General features: G+C 42.3%; 1 protein-coding gene across 8 annotated transcripts in view; it reads left to right on the forward strand.

The window, feature by feature from the left end:
* Positions 1-17030, forward strand: part of LOC146854273 (uncharacterized) — a 471193-nt gene that overhangs the window by 169460 nt on the left and 284703 nt on the right. For all 8 annotated transcript variants that reach the window (XR_014981190.1, XR_014981192.1, XR_014981191.1 and 5 more), the window contains one exon: positions 14919-15020. Coding sequence is in view for 4 of the 8 variants with exons in the window: in XM_085652053.1 (XP_085508179.1) it covers positions 14919-15020 (102 nt within the window). In the remaining 4 variants the exon portion in view is untranslated. The remainder of the gene's footprint in view (positions 1-14918; positions 15021-17030) is intronic.

The following is a 17030-nucleotide window of genomic DNA, read 5'->3' on the forward strand; positions in this document are numbered from 1 at the left end:
GAGATGATCAAGTGTGTGTCATCTGCATATGAGATGACACCAAAACCACTAGACCTTACTACTTGAGCCAGAGGTGCCACATAGATGTTAAAAAGTACAAGGCTTAATGAAGAGCCCTGAGGAACTCCTCTACCCAGTGACACGACCCAAGGTTTAAAGGGACCTAGATTGATAGTCTAAGTATGATTGCTGAGGAAGCTTTGAAGCCAGCCGAGGACTTTACCTCCGACACTAATCTCAGAAAGTCTTTCAATCATGATGGAGTGTAAGATGGTGTGGAAGGCAGCTGAGAGATCAAGCAGCACCAGCATGGCTGGACAGCCTCATCAAGGGAGAGTCTTATGGTGTCAAGAACCCCCATCAGGGCTGTTTTGGTACTATGTGAAGCTCTGAACCCAGATTGTGAGGGTTCTAGAAGAGTATTAGATTTCAGATACCGGGTGAGTTGTTGGCTAACTAAGCTTTCCAGGATCTTACTAGGGTAAAGGAGAATAGAAATGGGCCTGTAAATTGCAGGATTTAGAGGGTCCACTTTAGGTTTTTTCAAGATGGGTATAACATCCTCTATCCTCCATGCCTGAAGTAAAATGGCGGTGTCAAGGGAAAGGTTAAACAGTGTTGTACTGGCGGGGAGTAAAGAATTAGCAAGTGCCAACATTATGTGTGGAGGAGAAGGGGTCAGAAGGAGAACCTGACATGACCTTCCTCATCATGTCTGAAACTAATTCCGGAGTGATTGATTCAATTTGCTCTAAGTATTAGAAGGATTATAAATAGAAGAAGTGGTAGCCAAAAAGTCAGTAGGAGAGGGGCATTTGTGGAGGTTCCTGTAGATATTCTCAATTTTGTCCTCAAAATGATTAGCCAAGACATTGCACAATTCCTGTGAGACTGGAGTGAGAGAAATACAGGCCATTACCTGCGTGAACTCATTAAGGAGTTTAAAGAGTTCTTTGGTGGAATTGCCAGAACTGTCAGTTCTGCTGAGGAGGTGAGACTCATGAGTGGCTCTAAATTTATTGTAGTAGCTGCATAGAGCTGATATGTAGGTCGTTTGTCAAAGGGAGCTTTGGAGATACTCCATCTCCTCTCCAGATTGCTGCACGTTAATTTATCCTGCTTAAGTTCCTCCGTGGACCAAGGAGCATGAGGTCTAGTGGAATTACAGCGATTAGATCTAAAAGGTGAAATTATATCCAAGGTCTGAGTAAAAGATTCTTGAAAAGATGTACGCACACTATTGATATCTGAGAATTCTGAGATGTGTTGAGTGGTGTAGTTACATTAGTGTAAATTGTATTAATTATTCATGTTTTTTTCACTCATCTTCAAAGTACAGGTATGGTATGGGGCTGTTCATTTTATTTCATTCTATCAAATAATGTTACTGTGCACTTGCTGCATTGAGTAGTAAGTTTATTTTTGTGTGCGCGGATAGTTGAATAAAGTAATGTGCGAAAGTGTCAATGGATGAAATGGGTTTGCATTAATGGGTGCATGAATTATTGCATCAGTCATGCACTCACTCACTCATTCATCCATCCTTTAAGTTCTCAACCCACCAACAAGCCTTTTCCATCCAGGTAATCCTCCATTCATGCAGCTATCTACTGTAGCTTGCATTAGTTCTTTTTCGTCCTGTGCTCTGTTACTACATTTTTAAGTCTTATCACTGTGGCAAAGGTTTTCATTGATTTTTCTTTTAACATTTTTATATTGGTCTAGGAATACACTCACTAACCTATCCATCAGCCCACGCACTGTCAAAGCCAATAGGTCTGAATTTAATATGCAAGCACAGGGATGCACAAATACACACATATGATTTCTTTCTGTGTCTCCCAAGGCTTTTATGAGTTGTCTGGACCAGTATCTGCTCTGAGCCATTCTAACATTCCACGTGTCTCTGTGCTCGAAATTCTCAGTTTTCTGGACTCCAAACGGAGACACCAGACTGTTGTTTAGGGTGTTATTGGGGTTACACACTGTGGATTTTCCAAGCCCCAAAAGGAAGCTGCTGTATTTTCAGAGAAAAGGAAAACTAGCAGTTGTCTCACCATTTCCGCAGAGTTATGCTGTTATCGACAAGAATGTAAGGAGCCAGAAAAAACCTGTCCCAGAATCTCTTCTCTGCAGGTGATGCAATAAAGCCCCGCCCTGAACCCTGAAATGAGAGCAGAGGGATATCAGCATTTTATACTAATGATTATTACACGCATGATGTGAATGATACGGATTCTGAATCTTATGGGTAGCTCAGCACACATTCAGGTGCCAGTGAATTGTGCCCCAGTCATAGTTAATCACAAATCCATAGCCTGTTAGCCTCATTCTACGTCTAACTGCATAGCAGTATTACTCTGACCTGCAGACCGTATTATGCCATTAGGCCTGAAGTCAGAGTTTCATGTTTCAGCATTTCTCCAGCAACCAGTTCATAAGTCTCTCACTCACCGGTATCTCACACACCTTTGATTGTACATGGGGCTCTCTGGAGCAAGGAGGTGCCAGCTCACACTCCTCTCTTGATTTGCTCTACAGGAAACCGAACAATATTCCTGCTCAGATTATAGGACATATGTCTTCTTTCCTTCAAGAAGAAACTTAAAGGTTCTTTCTCCTTGCAGGCATATTTCAGCTAATGTGGTTGCAAGACAGTTTCTTAGAATGGAAATTTTATTTTCTTAGGTCTGGTAACGTGATACTAAGAAAACAAGACAACTGTGCAATTTTTTTATTATTTTGCCCAATTTGAACGGCTCTTCTAACAAAATAAGCAAGTTGTTTTTTGAAGGCCTTAAATCATACAGTCCAAAGCACAAATAATGATCATGTTAACATATAGCAAGGCCTGTGTTGTATTTGACATCATAAACTAGATAAGAATCACGTCGCCCCATCTTGTGTTATGATTGCCATGGGGGACAATCTTTTGCCACCATTTTGTATTATGCATAGTAGAATCTTAACAATATCATTGTAATACTTAATGAACTGCAGTTTGAATATAGTGTGTGTTAAGAGTGTAAATGTCTATGGATCTGGCCCTCAAGCATAAACACATGCTTATTCGGCTACTCCATTTTTAATGCTTCTAGCTCCGTTTTTCAGACCATTGTATACTAATTGCATTATTCTTATGTGAATGGTTACAGGACGAATGCTGTTCTTGGTGCATTTCTTATAGATCATGGTTTCTCACCTGAAAAACTCAGGTGAAATGTGACTTTTTTTCTGGTACTGGTGTTCAGCTTAGTTCTCGCGCATTCTTTTGTGTCATTGTTAAACCCCTCTTCTTCATTTCTTTGATTCACACTTAAACATCTCTGTGGTCTACTCAGTAGAAGTAGGAGTCATTTAAAAAAAAAAAACAATCAATAATATCATGATTAATATTACTCCGCCCACTTTTATTAGCAGAGCCAATCAAAATAAAACACCAGATGTGAAATTACGTATTGCTTGTGAAGCTGGTCCCAGAGACTATCGACATTCACAATGTGATCCATTTCCTATGTATATCAGACTAGCCCTCTTGTGTCTGAAGCATGCAGATTTGTTTTTAAAGTCTCAATAAATGCTGGTATGTTTGATCATCATTTACTGAATGTAATGTTATGTCTTCCGTTAGTAGTTGTGGTGCCCTACTGGCCAGTTTGTCATTGATTGCACATGAGGATTTGTGTATATTCAGCTAGTAAAACAACATATATAGTTGTATCTTGTGGTAGTGGAAAGAATTCATAAACAGAACATTTGACTCTCTTGCTCATAGTGGCCACATAAATAAATCTTTCTGTTAAAGAACAGAAAGAGGCGGAGTCCCTTGACAGGGGCTTCCGCATAGAAGAGGTCATATCAGCCATCGGACCAGACGGGTACTCGGCAGCCATTTTATAAGACCTTCTGTCCAATAGTGGCACCAATCCTGACGAGACTAACTCTTTCTCGGAACAGGGTGGCGATCCCAGCCCGATGCTCGCAGCCTCCATAATAGTTCTAATGAAACCGGGCAAAGACAAAACGCAATGCAGCTCATACAGACCCATTTCTCTGTTGAATATAGACTTAAAATTATTCACGAGCATCATTGCTCAAAGGGGTAATGAACACATACCGTCTTTACACAAGTCACATTTTTTATTAACTTTTGATCCGTTTGAGCTACAAACAATTTATTAGTTTATTAGCATTTGTAAATAACACATAGTGCATTACATGATACAACAACCTGTAGACGGATCACGGCAATACCGAGTCAGGCAGCGTAAAAAATTCCCAGGGCCATACCTTATCTCATGTCCAGCTAACCCTGCGGGCTTTGAATGACAGATGATACGCCAGAACTCAGTTAAGGCAACCACGACGTAAGTAAAGGGAAAAGGTGAACGCAAAGATGTCAAACACCGTCAACCCAGAGCGCCGACAGCCTAGAGACCGGGACAAACTCCCTAGGGCCCCAGGCCACGTGCCAGCGCCCCAGGACCCCGGCGCTATGAAGCACATCTGCGCTGCGTCGTTATGGCGTTGCTATATCTATTTGCTGTACATCATGAATCGAAGATTAACAAAGAGGAACCAACCAATGAGGAGGAGGGGAGGGCAAGAAGGGGATAGTGGGGAAGGGTGAGCGAATGCGGCGGGGGGGAAGGTTGTAACTCCCTACTACCTCTATATAGACCCACCGCATTACCAGAGAGTGCCGCTCTGGCTAAACCAGGCACCATCTCTGGCAGCATGCGTAGTAAGGCTAAGGGCGGCGACAATGGTTTAAGCGTCGGAGGCAAGGTTGTCCAAGTCAGGAAGAGTGTCTGAGAGTGATATGCGGTGTAAACAGTCTGTATGGTTCTACATCGTCAAACAACTGTAGGGCTCGGAGTCTTGGTGGCTGTAATCTAACGTTTTCCAGTCGCCCCAAGTGGTCAATCAAAGGCTTCCAAAGCTTCCGGAATTTAGTATCCTGGAATTGAAGACGCGCCGTGAGCAACTCCATTGCCACAACATGCCATAAGCGGGTGAACCACACGTTTATGGAAGGCGTTTCTGCTTTCTTCCAATAGAGGGCAACAGTTTGTTTTGCAGCACCCAGCATATGGAGGCTGAGATGTCGATCACGGCATGTCATAGCTCTCAGGTTCACTGGCCTAAGGCCCAGAATGATTGTGAGCGGGTCCTCAGGCAGTGGATATCCTAGCACTCGTTTAATATGGCTGAGGACCTCTTTCCAATAGGTAGTCCGGAGAGGGCACGTCCACCAAATGTGTATGAAATCCCCCAATGCTTGAGTACAGCGCCAACATAGGGGGGACGCATTAGGAAACATTTTTTGAAGTCGAGCGGGGGTATAATACCATTGAGTCATTACTTTGTAGGCAGACTCCTGCTGGGGGATGCTATGAAAAGTTTTGGGGATGTCATCCCAGAGCCGCGCCCACTGAGAAGGGGTAACCTCATAACCAGAAAGGGACTGCCACCGCTGCTGATATGGATGAGAGTCCAAACGCTGTGAGCGCTGGACCACTTAGTATATGTGAGAAACTAGCCCCTAGAGGTGAGGCCGCTGCGGACTGCCACTTTATCCCAAATCCCGAGTACCATTTTAGTAGGGACTGCCATGTAGGCGCTACGATGACGCGCCTCCCGAGGCAGCCAAGCATGATCCCAAAGCGGGCGACAAGTGACCGCCCGATCCATATGAAACCACACTTTTTCGCTCTCCCACGCTCCCCACTCCAGAATAAAGCGGAGGTGGGACGCCCAATAATATTCTATCAGATTGGGTCAAGAGAGTCCGCCCCTATCCCGGGGGAGCATTAAGATTTTACTAGAAAAACGTGGTTTCTTACCGCCCCAGATGAATGCGGTCAGTTCGCATTGCAGCCCCTAGATTTGGTGTTCTGGAATGGGCGTCGGTAAAGTTTGAAAAAGGTAAAGGATCTTCGGTAGTATGGACATTTTAACTGTGTTGAGGTGGCCTAACCAGGAGAGCGGCAGGGCTTTCCACATGCGTAAATCAGCAATGACTGAGTTTTTATATTCCTGCCAATTAGCTTGCGACCAGGTGGCTAAATCCGGCGTTAAGTTGAGACCAAGATACCTTACAGACCTGGTCGCCCATTGATAAGGAACGAGAGTCTGCAGAGTCGTAATCTCCTCATCCGGGACCGTAATATTAAGAACCCATGATTTTGTGTGGTTAATTTTAAGCCCTGTGGCTTGCTCGTAGGTTTGGAGCAGCGTATGTACCGCCGGAAGTGAGCGCAATGGATCGGATAAAGTAAGAAGTAAATTGTCTGCAAATAGGGCAATCTTATGTTCGACGCCTCCAAGAGAAATACCACGAATATCATGGGGCCGGCACACCATAATGGCGAGAGGTTCCACCACAAGGACAAACAATAGGGGCGACAGGGGACAACCCTGCCGGGTGCCCCTGCAGATGGTGAAAGGCTGCATAAGCTGACCATTAACTCGTACTCTGGCTAGCGGCGAGATATAGGGAGCCATAATACGCGCTGTCATCAGAGGACCCAGACCCACTTTCCGTAGAACTGCACAAAGAAATATCCAGTCCACCCGATCAAACGCTTTTTCAGCATCTAGAGAGAGCAGGCAGGCCGGTATCCTCCAGTGTTCAGCCTTCTCAACAAGATGGGCTACTCGGCGCACATTGTCTGCCCCCTGGCGTTTGTGGATAAACCCCACCTGGTCCGGTTCAATGAGATTGAGTAAGTGAAGGCTGAGCCGTTTGGCAAGGATTTTGGTGTAAAGCTTAAGATCCATATTAAGCAGGGCAATAGGATGGTAGGAGGAGCAGAGTGTGTGGTCCTTCCCAGGTTTTGGGATGAGGGCAATTTCGGCCATCGCCATGTCCGGAGAAGGCCCGACTAATTCCGTGAACGAGTTGAAGAGGCGTAAGAGATATGGTTGCAGTTGATGCAGAAAGGTGCGATATAACGAAACCGGGAGCCCGTCGGGGCCAGGTGTTTTACCTAATGGAAGGTCTTTCAGAGCACTGGTTATTTCTTCCAGAGTAATAGACTCTTCCAGGAGCTTGGAATGATGCTCACTCAGAGGCTCCCAGGCACATGCGTCCAGGGCGGCCGATATCAGATCCGGTGCGGGTGGATCACTAGTGTAGAGAGACGCATAATAGTTATGGAACGTTTGGAGCTTAGCCGATTCTGTGATAGCCCATGACCCGTCTCCCATCCGTAGTTTTGCAATGTGAGCTTTGGCCGCCTGCGTTCTCAAGCGACGCGCTAGGACAGTACCTACCCTGTCCCCACCGTCATAATAGCGCTGTCGTAACGCAAGTAGAGCATGTTCAGCCTTTTTTGTTCTATGAACACGAAGCTGGCCTCTGAGGACAGCCAGACGCCTTTTGTGCGCCGTCAAAGGGCGCTCCTGATCCATCTTCTCGAGCGTCTTAATTTCGACGTCTTAATTTCTGTAATACCGAAAATCCCTGTGACAAGGCGTCCGCTTCACAGGGGAGCTCCTGTCTGAGAGCCAAGATTCCCCATCTTTAATACCTTTTACTCAACCCAAGGAAAGATTTCTAGGAATCTCTCCCCCTTCATTCTGTTGCAAAAGCAAGGCTTTGTTGATGTCCTTGACAGACTTGTTGCCAAAGAGAAGGCCCTCTGCAAATGGTCCTGCTTCCGCTGAGGCCAGTTCTGTCAGTTTTGGGTCAATGCGCATTACCAACTATTTCTGCCTCTCAGTCGACATGGCACAGTTGGCATTGTCTAATAGGTATACTGCTCTCTGAGACCAGCCTGCTAGTGTGTCTGGGTCAATTGGCTGTCCTATTTCTTTGGCATCTAGGGCCCACTCCTGCGACTTCGAGTAGCTTGTCTTGGTAAGCACGCCAAGTTCGATCAATACCCTTCTTCAGGTCTTATACACACTTCTTTATAAAGGTCAGCATTTAAGGGCCTATATCAGGGGTTTCTGCAGCCTTGCCTGTTATGTCTGGTCTAGGGCATTCTGCATGCAGACTGTTTCTGCAGTCTAGGTTGTACATATTCCGAGACATCAGGCACTGAGAGCCAGCCAGATCAACGTGGGTGCACTATGTCGGCGGCCAAGAGTCTGACTTGGCTTTCGCTTTTTGGGGTTTTGCCCCCAAGTCCTGCCTGCTGCCTGAGCAGACAAAATATTCTCTTAAACATAGTGTATTTTAAACATTTCACTCTTTAAATGTAAAATATCTTTTATTAAATAATTTAAAGTATAGGTTATTAAATTATATAAATATATATAGTTGTATATATTTATATTTAAAGTTAATCTGTATTAAACATAAGGGTGGGCGTAGTTCGCGAAGTAGCACTTCGCGAAGCTACGCAAAGTGAAGTTCGCACTACGCGAGCTACGCGTAGCACTTCGCGAACTGCGAAGTAACATGTTCGCACTGTGCAAGATGTTGTTTTCAATGATTGCACAGTGCGGACAAGCAACCGGCACTGTGCAATCATTGAAAATGGCATCTTGCACAGTGCGAGCTGTAGTTTTCTGCTGCTCGAGTAGATTTTTACTCGAGCTGCAGCTTTCTCAACGCGAACTGGTAGTTTCTCATCGCGAGCGGTCGCGAGCATACGCGACCCCTCGCAATGAGAAACCTGACCTTCTCGCGTTGGGAATCTCGCCGGGAGGTTTATTTTCCATGCTCGCGATCGCGAACAAGGAAAAAGTCTCGCCAGGATGTCATTTTGCTTGCTCGCGGTCGCCAACTTGACGTTGAGGACCGCGAGCAAGCAAAAAATGACCGCAGCACTACGCAACACTACGCTACGCGTGTTCGCACTGTGCTACGTGCAGTTCGCGTAGTGCGAAGTAGCGCGAACTTCGCAAACTATGCGAGCGTAGCGTAGTGCTTCGCCCAGGCCTAATTAAACATGTATATATTATATATATAATTAAAATAAACTAACAGTAAACATCAGGTAACTATAACTTGCGCGACCGCAATGCACAATGTGTCATTTCAGATGTCATCATTGATGTCATGAGTGATGTCACTGACCATGTCATAAGTGATGTAATATGTGACGTCATCAGCAGTTTACTGTGGGCGCGCAAGTTATAGTTACCTGATCTAACTATAACGTGGAATTTCATTGGTTTTTTACGAGTGAAATGTACAGCTAACTATAACTTGTGTGAAACCTATGTTTTTTTAAGTGAATTTGCAAGGTTTTTTAAATGCTAATTCCTAACTATAACGTGTGTGAAACCTATGGTTTTTTCAGTGAATATATATAGATAGATAGATAGATAGATAGATAGATAGATAGATAGATAGATAGATAGATAGATAGATATAGATATATATATGTATTACCAAAATACTTAACTTAAATCAAATACTGAAAGTAGCATATTACATACATTTTATTTTGTTATAGTGTACAGTAAATGTAAAATAAATTTCTTTGACATAATTTAACATATATCAACAACATTGTAATGAGTTTATGTTTTATAAATAATATAATCAAAGTCCATTACAACAATGTATATGCAAAATATGTATTAATTAAATTAATATAGTAAAAAAATCTCTACAAATAACATAAACATTGCGAAAAATATTGAAATAATAATAAAAAACACTATGAAAAATATTAAAAATCCATTTTAATCAACAGTACGGAAAGTGTTGGACTTCGGAGGGGTTATATTTCCTATTCTCAATCCAGTGTAAGCAACAGTAGGAAAAGCATTGGATTTTCAAGGGGTTACATCTACTATTCCCCACTCCGGTATAAGCAACTTTAGGAAAGGTGTTGGGCATCGAATGGGTTACATTTACTGGTCCCACTCCAGCTTAATCAACAGTAGTGAAGGTGTTGGACTTCGAAAAGTGTTCAATTTCGCAGGTGTTAGATTTACTATTCCCACTCCAATGTAAGCAACAGTAGGGAAAGTGTTGGACATCGGATTGGTTAAATATACTATTCCTACTTGAGTCTTTGCAACAGTAGGAAAGGTGTTGGACTTTGGATGGGTTGGATGTTAGTATTCCTACTCCAGTCTAAGCAACAATAAGGAAAGTGTTGGATGTCGGAAGAGGTTGAATTTACTACTCCCCCTCCAGTCTAAGCAACAGTACGGAAAGCATTGGACTTCTTAGGGGTTAGATTTATTATTCCCACTCCAGGCTAAGCAACAGTAAGGAAGTTGATGGACTTCTGAGGGGTCAGATTTACTATTCCCATTCCAGTCTAACCTACAGTAGGGAAGGCATTGGGCTTCGGAGGGTTTCGATTTACTATCTCCAAACTAATCTAAGCAGCAGTAGAGAAAGCGTTGGGCATCGGAGGGTTTGGGTCTACCATTCTTTTCAAATGTGCTGACGTGGTTCCTATTCTAAAAAAAACAGGTTCCGACCCCTCCACTCTCAGCAATTTTCACCCCATTTCATTGTTGCCTTTCTTGGGAAAAATTTTGGAAACCCATGTGGCTGACTGTCTCAGCACTTTTATTGAACAGTCATTTTATTTAGACCCCCATCAAGCGGGGTTTAGACCCAAACACTCTACGGAGTCTGTTATTCTGGCAGTTCTTGATGAACTTCGTAGAGGGGCCGATTTCAGTTCCACGCAAGCCCTGGTACTATTAGATCTTTCGGCTGCTTTCGACACGGTCGACCATGCTCTTTTGGTTGATCGGGTCGAGGGCACCGGGATCCGGGGTCCTCCGTGGGATTGGATCTCCTCATTTCTCTGTGACCGCTTTCAAGCAGTTCGTCTGGCCAGTTTTCTGGCTCAGAAAAAGAGAATGACATGCGGTGTCCCCCAGGGCTCTGCACTCTCTCCTCTTCTCTTTAATCTTTACATCCTTCCTTTAATTTCGGCCCTCCAAAAGAGAGAGGTGACTGTTTTTATCTATGCCGATGATCTTCAATTAATTTTTCACATCGACTCCTCTCCCTCCTCTATTGAAAATTTTCAATCTATTATGGTATTTATTAGCAATTGGATGAGTGCCAGCCAGCTCAAGCTAAACCCAGATAAAACCGAGCTGATCCTTACGGGTGGCTCAGGGAATCCCTGGAATTCCAACTTTTGGCCTGACTCCCTGGGATGTCCTCCATCTCCTGCGAAATCAGTCAAGAGTCTGGGTATCGTAATTAGTAGAGATCTCTCGATGAAAGCACAGATTAACTCTGTGGTATCTGCTTGTTTCTTCCATCTTCGAAGAATTCGCAAAATAACCAGATTCCTGACCTTTGAGGCTCGGATTCAAGCTGTTCTTGCCCTGGTGATGTCGCTTATTGATTACGCTAATTCCCTTTACGCCGGCATTCCCGCCTATCAATTACATCGACTCCAACTGGTACAGAACCAAGCTGCATGACTTGTATACGGTCAATCTAAACTTCACCATGTGAAACCCCTTCTGAAGGATCTTCATTGGCTCCCCGTATTTCAACGTTGCCTCTTTAAACTAGGATGCACCATTTTTAAAGCTCTATCGGACCATGGCCCAGCTTTCATTTTGTCTAGATTGTCACGCTATACTCCTTCTCGTGTACTGCGCTCTTCAAACATGAATCTTCTTATGCCCTGTTCGTTTAAGCGCAAGAAACACGGTGGTCTATGTTTTTCATTCCTGGCGCCTCAGCTTTGGAATTCCCTTCATTCTGACCTTCGTCTATCCTCTTCTTATGCTGAGTTCAGGTCTGCCCTTAAGACCTGGCTGTTCATTCAAGCTCATAATTGAAACTTCTTTTTTCTCTATTTTCATTATGCAACTGTCTGACTCCGCTTAGCGCCAAGAAACCGTTGGTGAACGTGCGCTGTACAAATGCTTTTCAACATAACATAACATTCCCACTCCAGTCTAAGCAGCAGTAGGTAAGGAGATGAACTTCAGCCTTGAACTTTTTCCATTCTATTCTAGGGAACAGTAGGGAAAGCATTGAACTCCAAAGGTGTTAGATTTACTATTCCCACTGCAGTGTAAGCAACAACAAGGAAAGCGTAGATCTTTGAACACATTACATATCACAATAAAAGTTCAAAATATATATTAAATCTATTTTAATACAGAATACAACATAATAATTGATACTAAATATTAACATTATATTGAAAAACAAAATGTAAAAACCAATAAAATATAAATGAAATTTACAAAAAATGTATTAAAATTAAATACAGTATATGTATAAATTAACAAAATAAAATAAAAATTTAATGTAACAATTGAACAATTAACGTAATATAAATAATCATTTGTTGATGAATTAATTTACAGTAAATAAATATTTACCATTAAAATTAAATGACATTTAATTTAATGATCTTACCACCCTATTCCCCTACAAACCAAACAACCTGCTACTAAGTTAAAACAATTATTATTAATAGTAAAATTAAAATATACATTAAAATGAACAAATAAATAAAAAAATGTAAACTAACAATTCGACAACTAAAATAATGAATGGCCAGTTAAATAATTAATTAATACTATTACCATTACATTTAAACAAATTATAATTTGATTAACTGCCCACCCTATTCCCCTTAAAACCCACCAAACCGCTACCAAACTTAAAATAACTACATGTAAAAATAAATTACTTAAATGCACTAAAAAGTACAAACTTTATTTTTTTAAATAGATAGCAATTATTCTAACAATATTCCCACCTAAAATATATTAACTAAAGCACAATGAATTAATAAAAAACAATATTTTTTACAGCAATATTAATGAAAACAGTATAAAAAACAGCAATATTTACAAAAACGATATTTCATACCAAAAAGTCTATATTGTTGACATCGATATTCTCTGTCTTGATATTTCTGTAGCAACAATCTCTTTTTTGACAATATTTCTGCATCACGATATTTGGAACTCGCTATTTTGTCAAAATGCTCACTGTCGTTCCTCTCAATGCATTTTGCTACTTTGCAGGATGGAGCCCTTCACCAAATAGTCTTCTTTTTATATTTTCAAAAAGAAAATCCTGAATCCTGCATCCTGCATCTGAATCAGGTGGGTGGACCATTATCTTAGGAGTAAGCATATTCTGTCGCCGTTGTGACAAGTATGCATACTGCCAAGATATAAATCGGGCCCTAAGTTCTTGGGTTTTTCAGTACTCCTTCATTTGCTCCACCTGTTACCTCTGTTTCCATGGGGATTATTGGTAGGACTCTTAGTGCAGGTGGGCCAGAAATGCTGTAAGGAGTCTTTTCTGACTGCCTATTTTGATCACTATCATGCTTCCTCGATCATACTACATGTCTTTGAATGTATGTGAGTTAGTGAAAGGATTATTTTTAGATTGTCTTTTGGATTTCTCAGATGCTTCCTACATCATAATTCTATTTGTTGCTCAAAGTATGTGAATCACTGAAAGATTTTGGGCATAATTTAGAGTTTGGCGGACAGTGCACTCCATCGCAAACAGAGTACACTATCGTCTAACTCCCAGTCCACCCGCCTTATTTAGAGACGGGCAGAGAATAAGCTTTCCATTGACAGAGCCCCCATGAACGGTGGTGTGTAATGTCCTTTTTTCACTGTCCGCGTCCTCAAGGTTAAACCTAGCAGTGAGTGACAGAAAAAAACAATGACCTCCACACAGTTTTTTATATTTCAGAAACACACTCCCACTTTGGGCGACAATCATCTCTAAACTTGACATATTTGATATAGTACTGTCGCGATAGCAGATGTAATGTCCTCTGCCATTCCGACAGTTTGTGCTCCGTCCTCTATACTTAAAATCAGGCCCGTAATCATGCTGAAACATACTGACCTGTAAACTGGGTCATGCAGCATACAATCAATGTTTCCTCCCAAAGAGGAAAGTAAAGAGATGGTTAACTGATATTTATTATATTTAAGACTAGCACTGAGAACCAAGGATGGCAGAGCTCTTGTTATAATTATGAGGATGTATTTATGCCATTGTTTTTAATGAAGTTTTCTAATGAAGTTCATAGTCAAATATTTACATAGTTTGTTACAGTGTCAATGAGAGGCTGTCAGTTTGAGGTGGAAAAAGGTGAACGAATGATATACAACTAGGCTCTAAAAATAGTATTACAGATAGATAAATTTTTCAGCCTGTCTGTAGAGCAGCATGAGGTGAAATGATTGGAAGTTATATGTAATGTGTACATTTTCTACTAAGGGCCAGATTACGATGTCGTTAGGCAAGCTTGTGTTCTGTTCTGAACGTCAACACAGGCTCCCATTGAAAAAAGACGGTGGATGGGGAAAGTCGTGCATGCTGTGGCAGGCACCCTGTGGTGCCTGTCACACTGTGCATGCATGGGTATGGGAGACCCATGGGTACCCCCACGGGCACGATTCGGACAGCCCCAGAAGAAGGGGGGCCTACTATGGCCCCCAAAGTCCGACTCCCACAGCCATTTCATCTCGGCCAGACCGTTACGGAATGGCTGTCCGATTCAGTCATCATTCTCGCTCATTCGGATTACTGTCTCCATTGGGCTGTATGATTCGGCAACGAATGACTCGGGCTGCCTAAATCCCATTCGGAACCGATTCGGACAGCCCGGATAGCTCATTTACATCGTACTTGGTCGTCCGGAAAGTTGACCTATTCGGTCAGGAAAAAGTCTTCCAAATCAGATTCGGACGAATCGAATGCCATTTGGAGCCTTTCCTAACAACATCGTAATCGAGCCCTAATTATTGTGAGGCCTAAGTGCTGATGTTTTTATCTTTTTTGTAAAATGTATTTAAAATATTGAGATGTGTAAGGGCACTAAGCTTTGCATATTCCATAAACTGTAAATTTCTTCCAGATGGAAGGTGAAATATAAGTGTATAATTGCTGTCATTTCTTGGACTAGTGCTATCTTTCTCTTTGTTTCATATAGTGATAGTTAATTTTGTGCTATTATTCTATTTTCCAGTTTCCCAGCCATATGTTTGCCCAGTGGATTCCAGTCCAGAAAATCGTAGGGAACCAATGGAGATCTGTTACTATCATATTTGGAAATCCTGCACGCATCTAGGTGAGTTTTTATATTGTGTACATTTCTTAAATCCAACTACAGTGAAGAGAGAAAGCACGCCTGTGTGTAGCTGAGCCAATTATGTTAAAAGACAGTTTACAAAACTATGGTGTGGTTACTGCAAATATACGAGAGATTATTTCACCTTTTTGCCCATGTACTGCTCCATAGAGTTGTGAGTCCAGTGTGCATTGGCTCCTTTTAGCAGTCATGCATCTGATGTGCCTAGCCTAACCATATCATGACCTGACCCTTTCTGTTATGTCCATTATAGAGATGCTTGCTCTAACCAGCTTTTGCTGCATTTCTATGCGAGTCTATGACTTATTTTCAGCATACCACTTAACTCAGATAGGAGTGCCCACATCCTGATGGGGCCTTTCAACCTAGTGCGACCCTCCCTAGCAACCCTATTGGTTTGTTGTTAGGACTCTCACCCACTGTGTTCTCATGCCAGTGGCAAGCTTCATCATCGAGTCCTCGACACAGATATTAAAATCATATATGGGCAGGCTCAACCTTGTAAATCCAAGGGAGCTCTTTGAATTATAACCTTTTTAGGGAGATGGGATCTAAATGTTAAAATTGCCTCAGGCTGTCCCAAACTGCTTGTAGTATTCCTATTATTTTCTGGTCCCCTAGACAAGGTTATAAACAACATGTTGAAGTTCTAGAGTTTCCATTATGTACCCTGCATCAAACTCTGGTCTACATGTTTAAGCCCTGGCGTGCCTTGATTGGTTAACTGGGCTTGCTTCAGGACCAAACTACTTAAATCAATCCCTACTAATAGATCAAAAAATTTACATTTAATTGAACCTATTTCTGTAATCATTCTTAAATGCCACACGCTTACACAACCTTCAGAGACATTTCCCAGTTTGGTTCTTTTTAAGTGTTTGCTAGTTGCACCGTAGTTAGCACGGGAGAGGCAGTAGCTGCCACTCGTATTGCAAAGTGGTGGAGCAGGGGGTGGGGAAACACAAACCAAAAAAACTGAATTAGAAATAAAGAAAATACAACTTACCGGCTCTGATGGCCGCCGCCTTGCTCCAGATTCCTGCGTCCCGCTCAGGAACTGCTGCTCATAGCGCAGGCTCCCAATCCCAGTGCTGCTCACATGCGGGGAATGCTAATCAGTTCAGTGGTTTATGAGATGCAAGCTTTTTTTTTTAAGTTGCTGAGCTGGTTTTAAATGGTTAACACTTTTGTTTTTATTTTTGCATTTGGGATTTGCAGATCCTCCATGAATCCAGAAATAAAATATAAATAAATCCAGTTGGAAGAGTGAGACTTTTCTCCTGTTGTCCTTTTGATTCAAGGGTTCCAGAGTTGATACTGTGGATCCGATTGATCTGATTAGCTGCTGCAAGAAAGACATTTCTCTTGTGATGGTTAATTCAGGATGCAGGGCACTGCCCCTGAGCCCGGCGCAAAAATCAAAAAGGGGCAGGGTAGGCTCACCTTGACTACCAGGCTGTAACACCAAACACCCCATGTAGTAAAAACAATCGATTAGCTTTTCTATATTTAATGGATTAAGACAATAAAAATGTAATATTGCAAGCGAAGGAGTCCGTGCCTGCTTCGTCAGCGAAGTGTGTTTAACGAAGGATTGAAGTATATATATCTATATATATTCTACTGGCGGTCGCCAGTAGATAGTTATAGTTACAACCTAGTTTCCATAGGAAATCTCAAAATTCTATTTTGAATAACTTTGGCGCCGGTTGACGAATCCTCGCGAAATTTTCAAAACAAATGGGGCGCTCCGTTCAGCTCCTACCCTGAAAGTCTCGGGGTGATTCGTCAAGCGGGGGCCGAGAAAAAGGGGGGGTCCCAAAACGCGTTTTCCCCATGCATTTTTCCATAGGACCTTTAGTCGCAGCTATAGCCCGAACGGCTGAACAGAATTACGTGAAATTTGGCAGAGAGGTAGCCATAAGGTCAAGGAAGTGCCTATTGCAGGTCTGGTGTAAATCTGTTCAGTATTTCCTGAGAAAATAGCAT

Source organism: Triturus cristatus, chromosome 4_1 (assembly GCF_964204655.1).
Source record: "Triturus cristatus chromosome 4_1, aTriCri1.1, whole genome shotgun sequence".
In the NCBI taxonomy this organism is placed as follows: domain Eukaryota; kingdom Metazoa; phylum Chordata; class Amphibia; order Caudata; family Salamandridae; genus Triturus; species Triturus cristatus.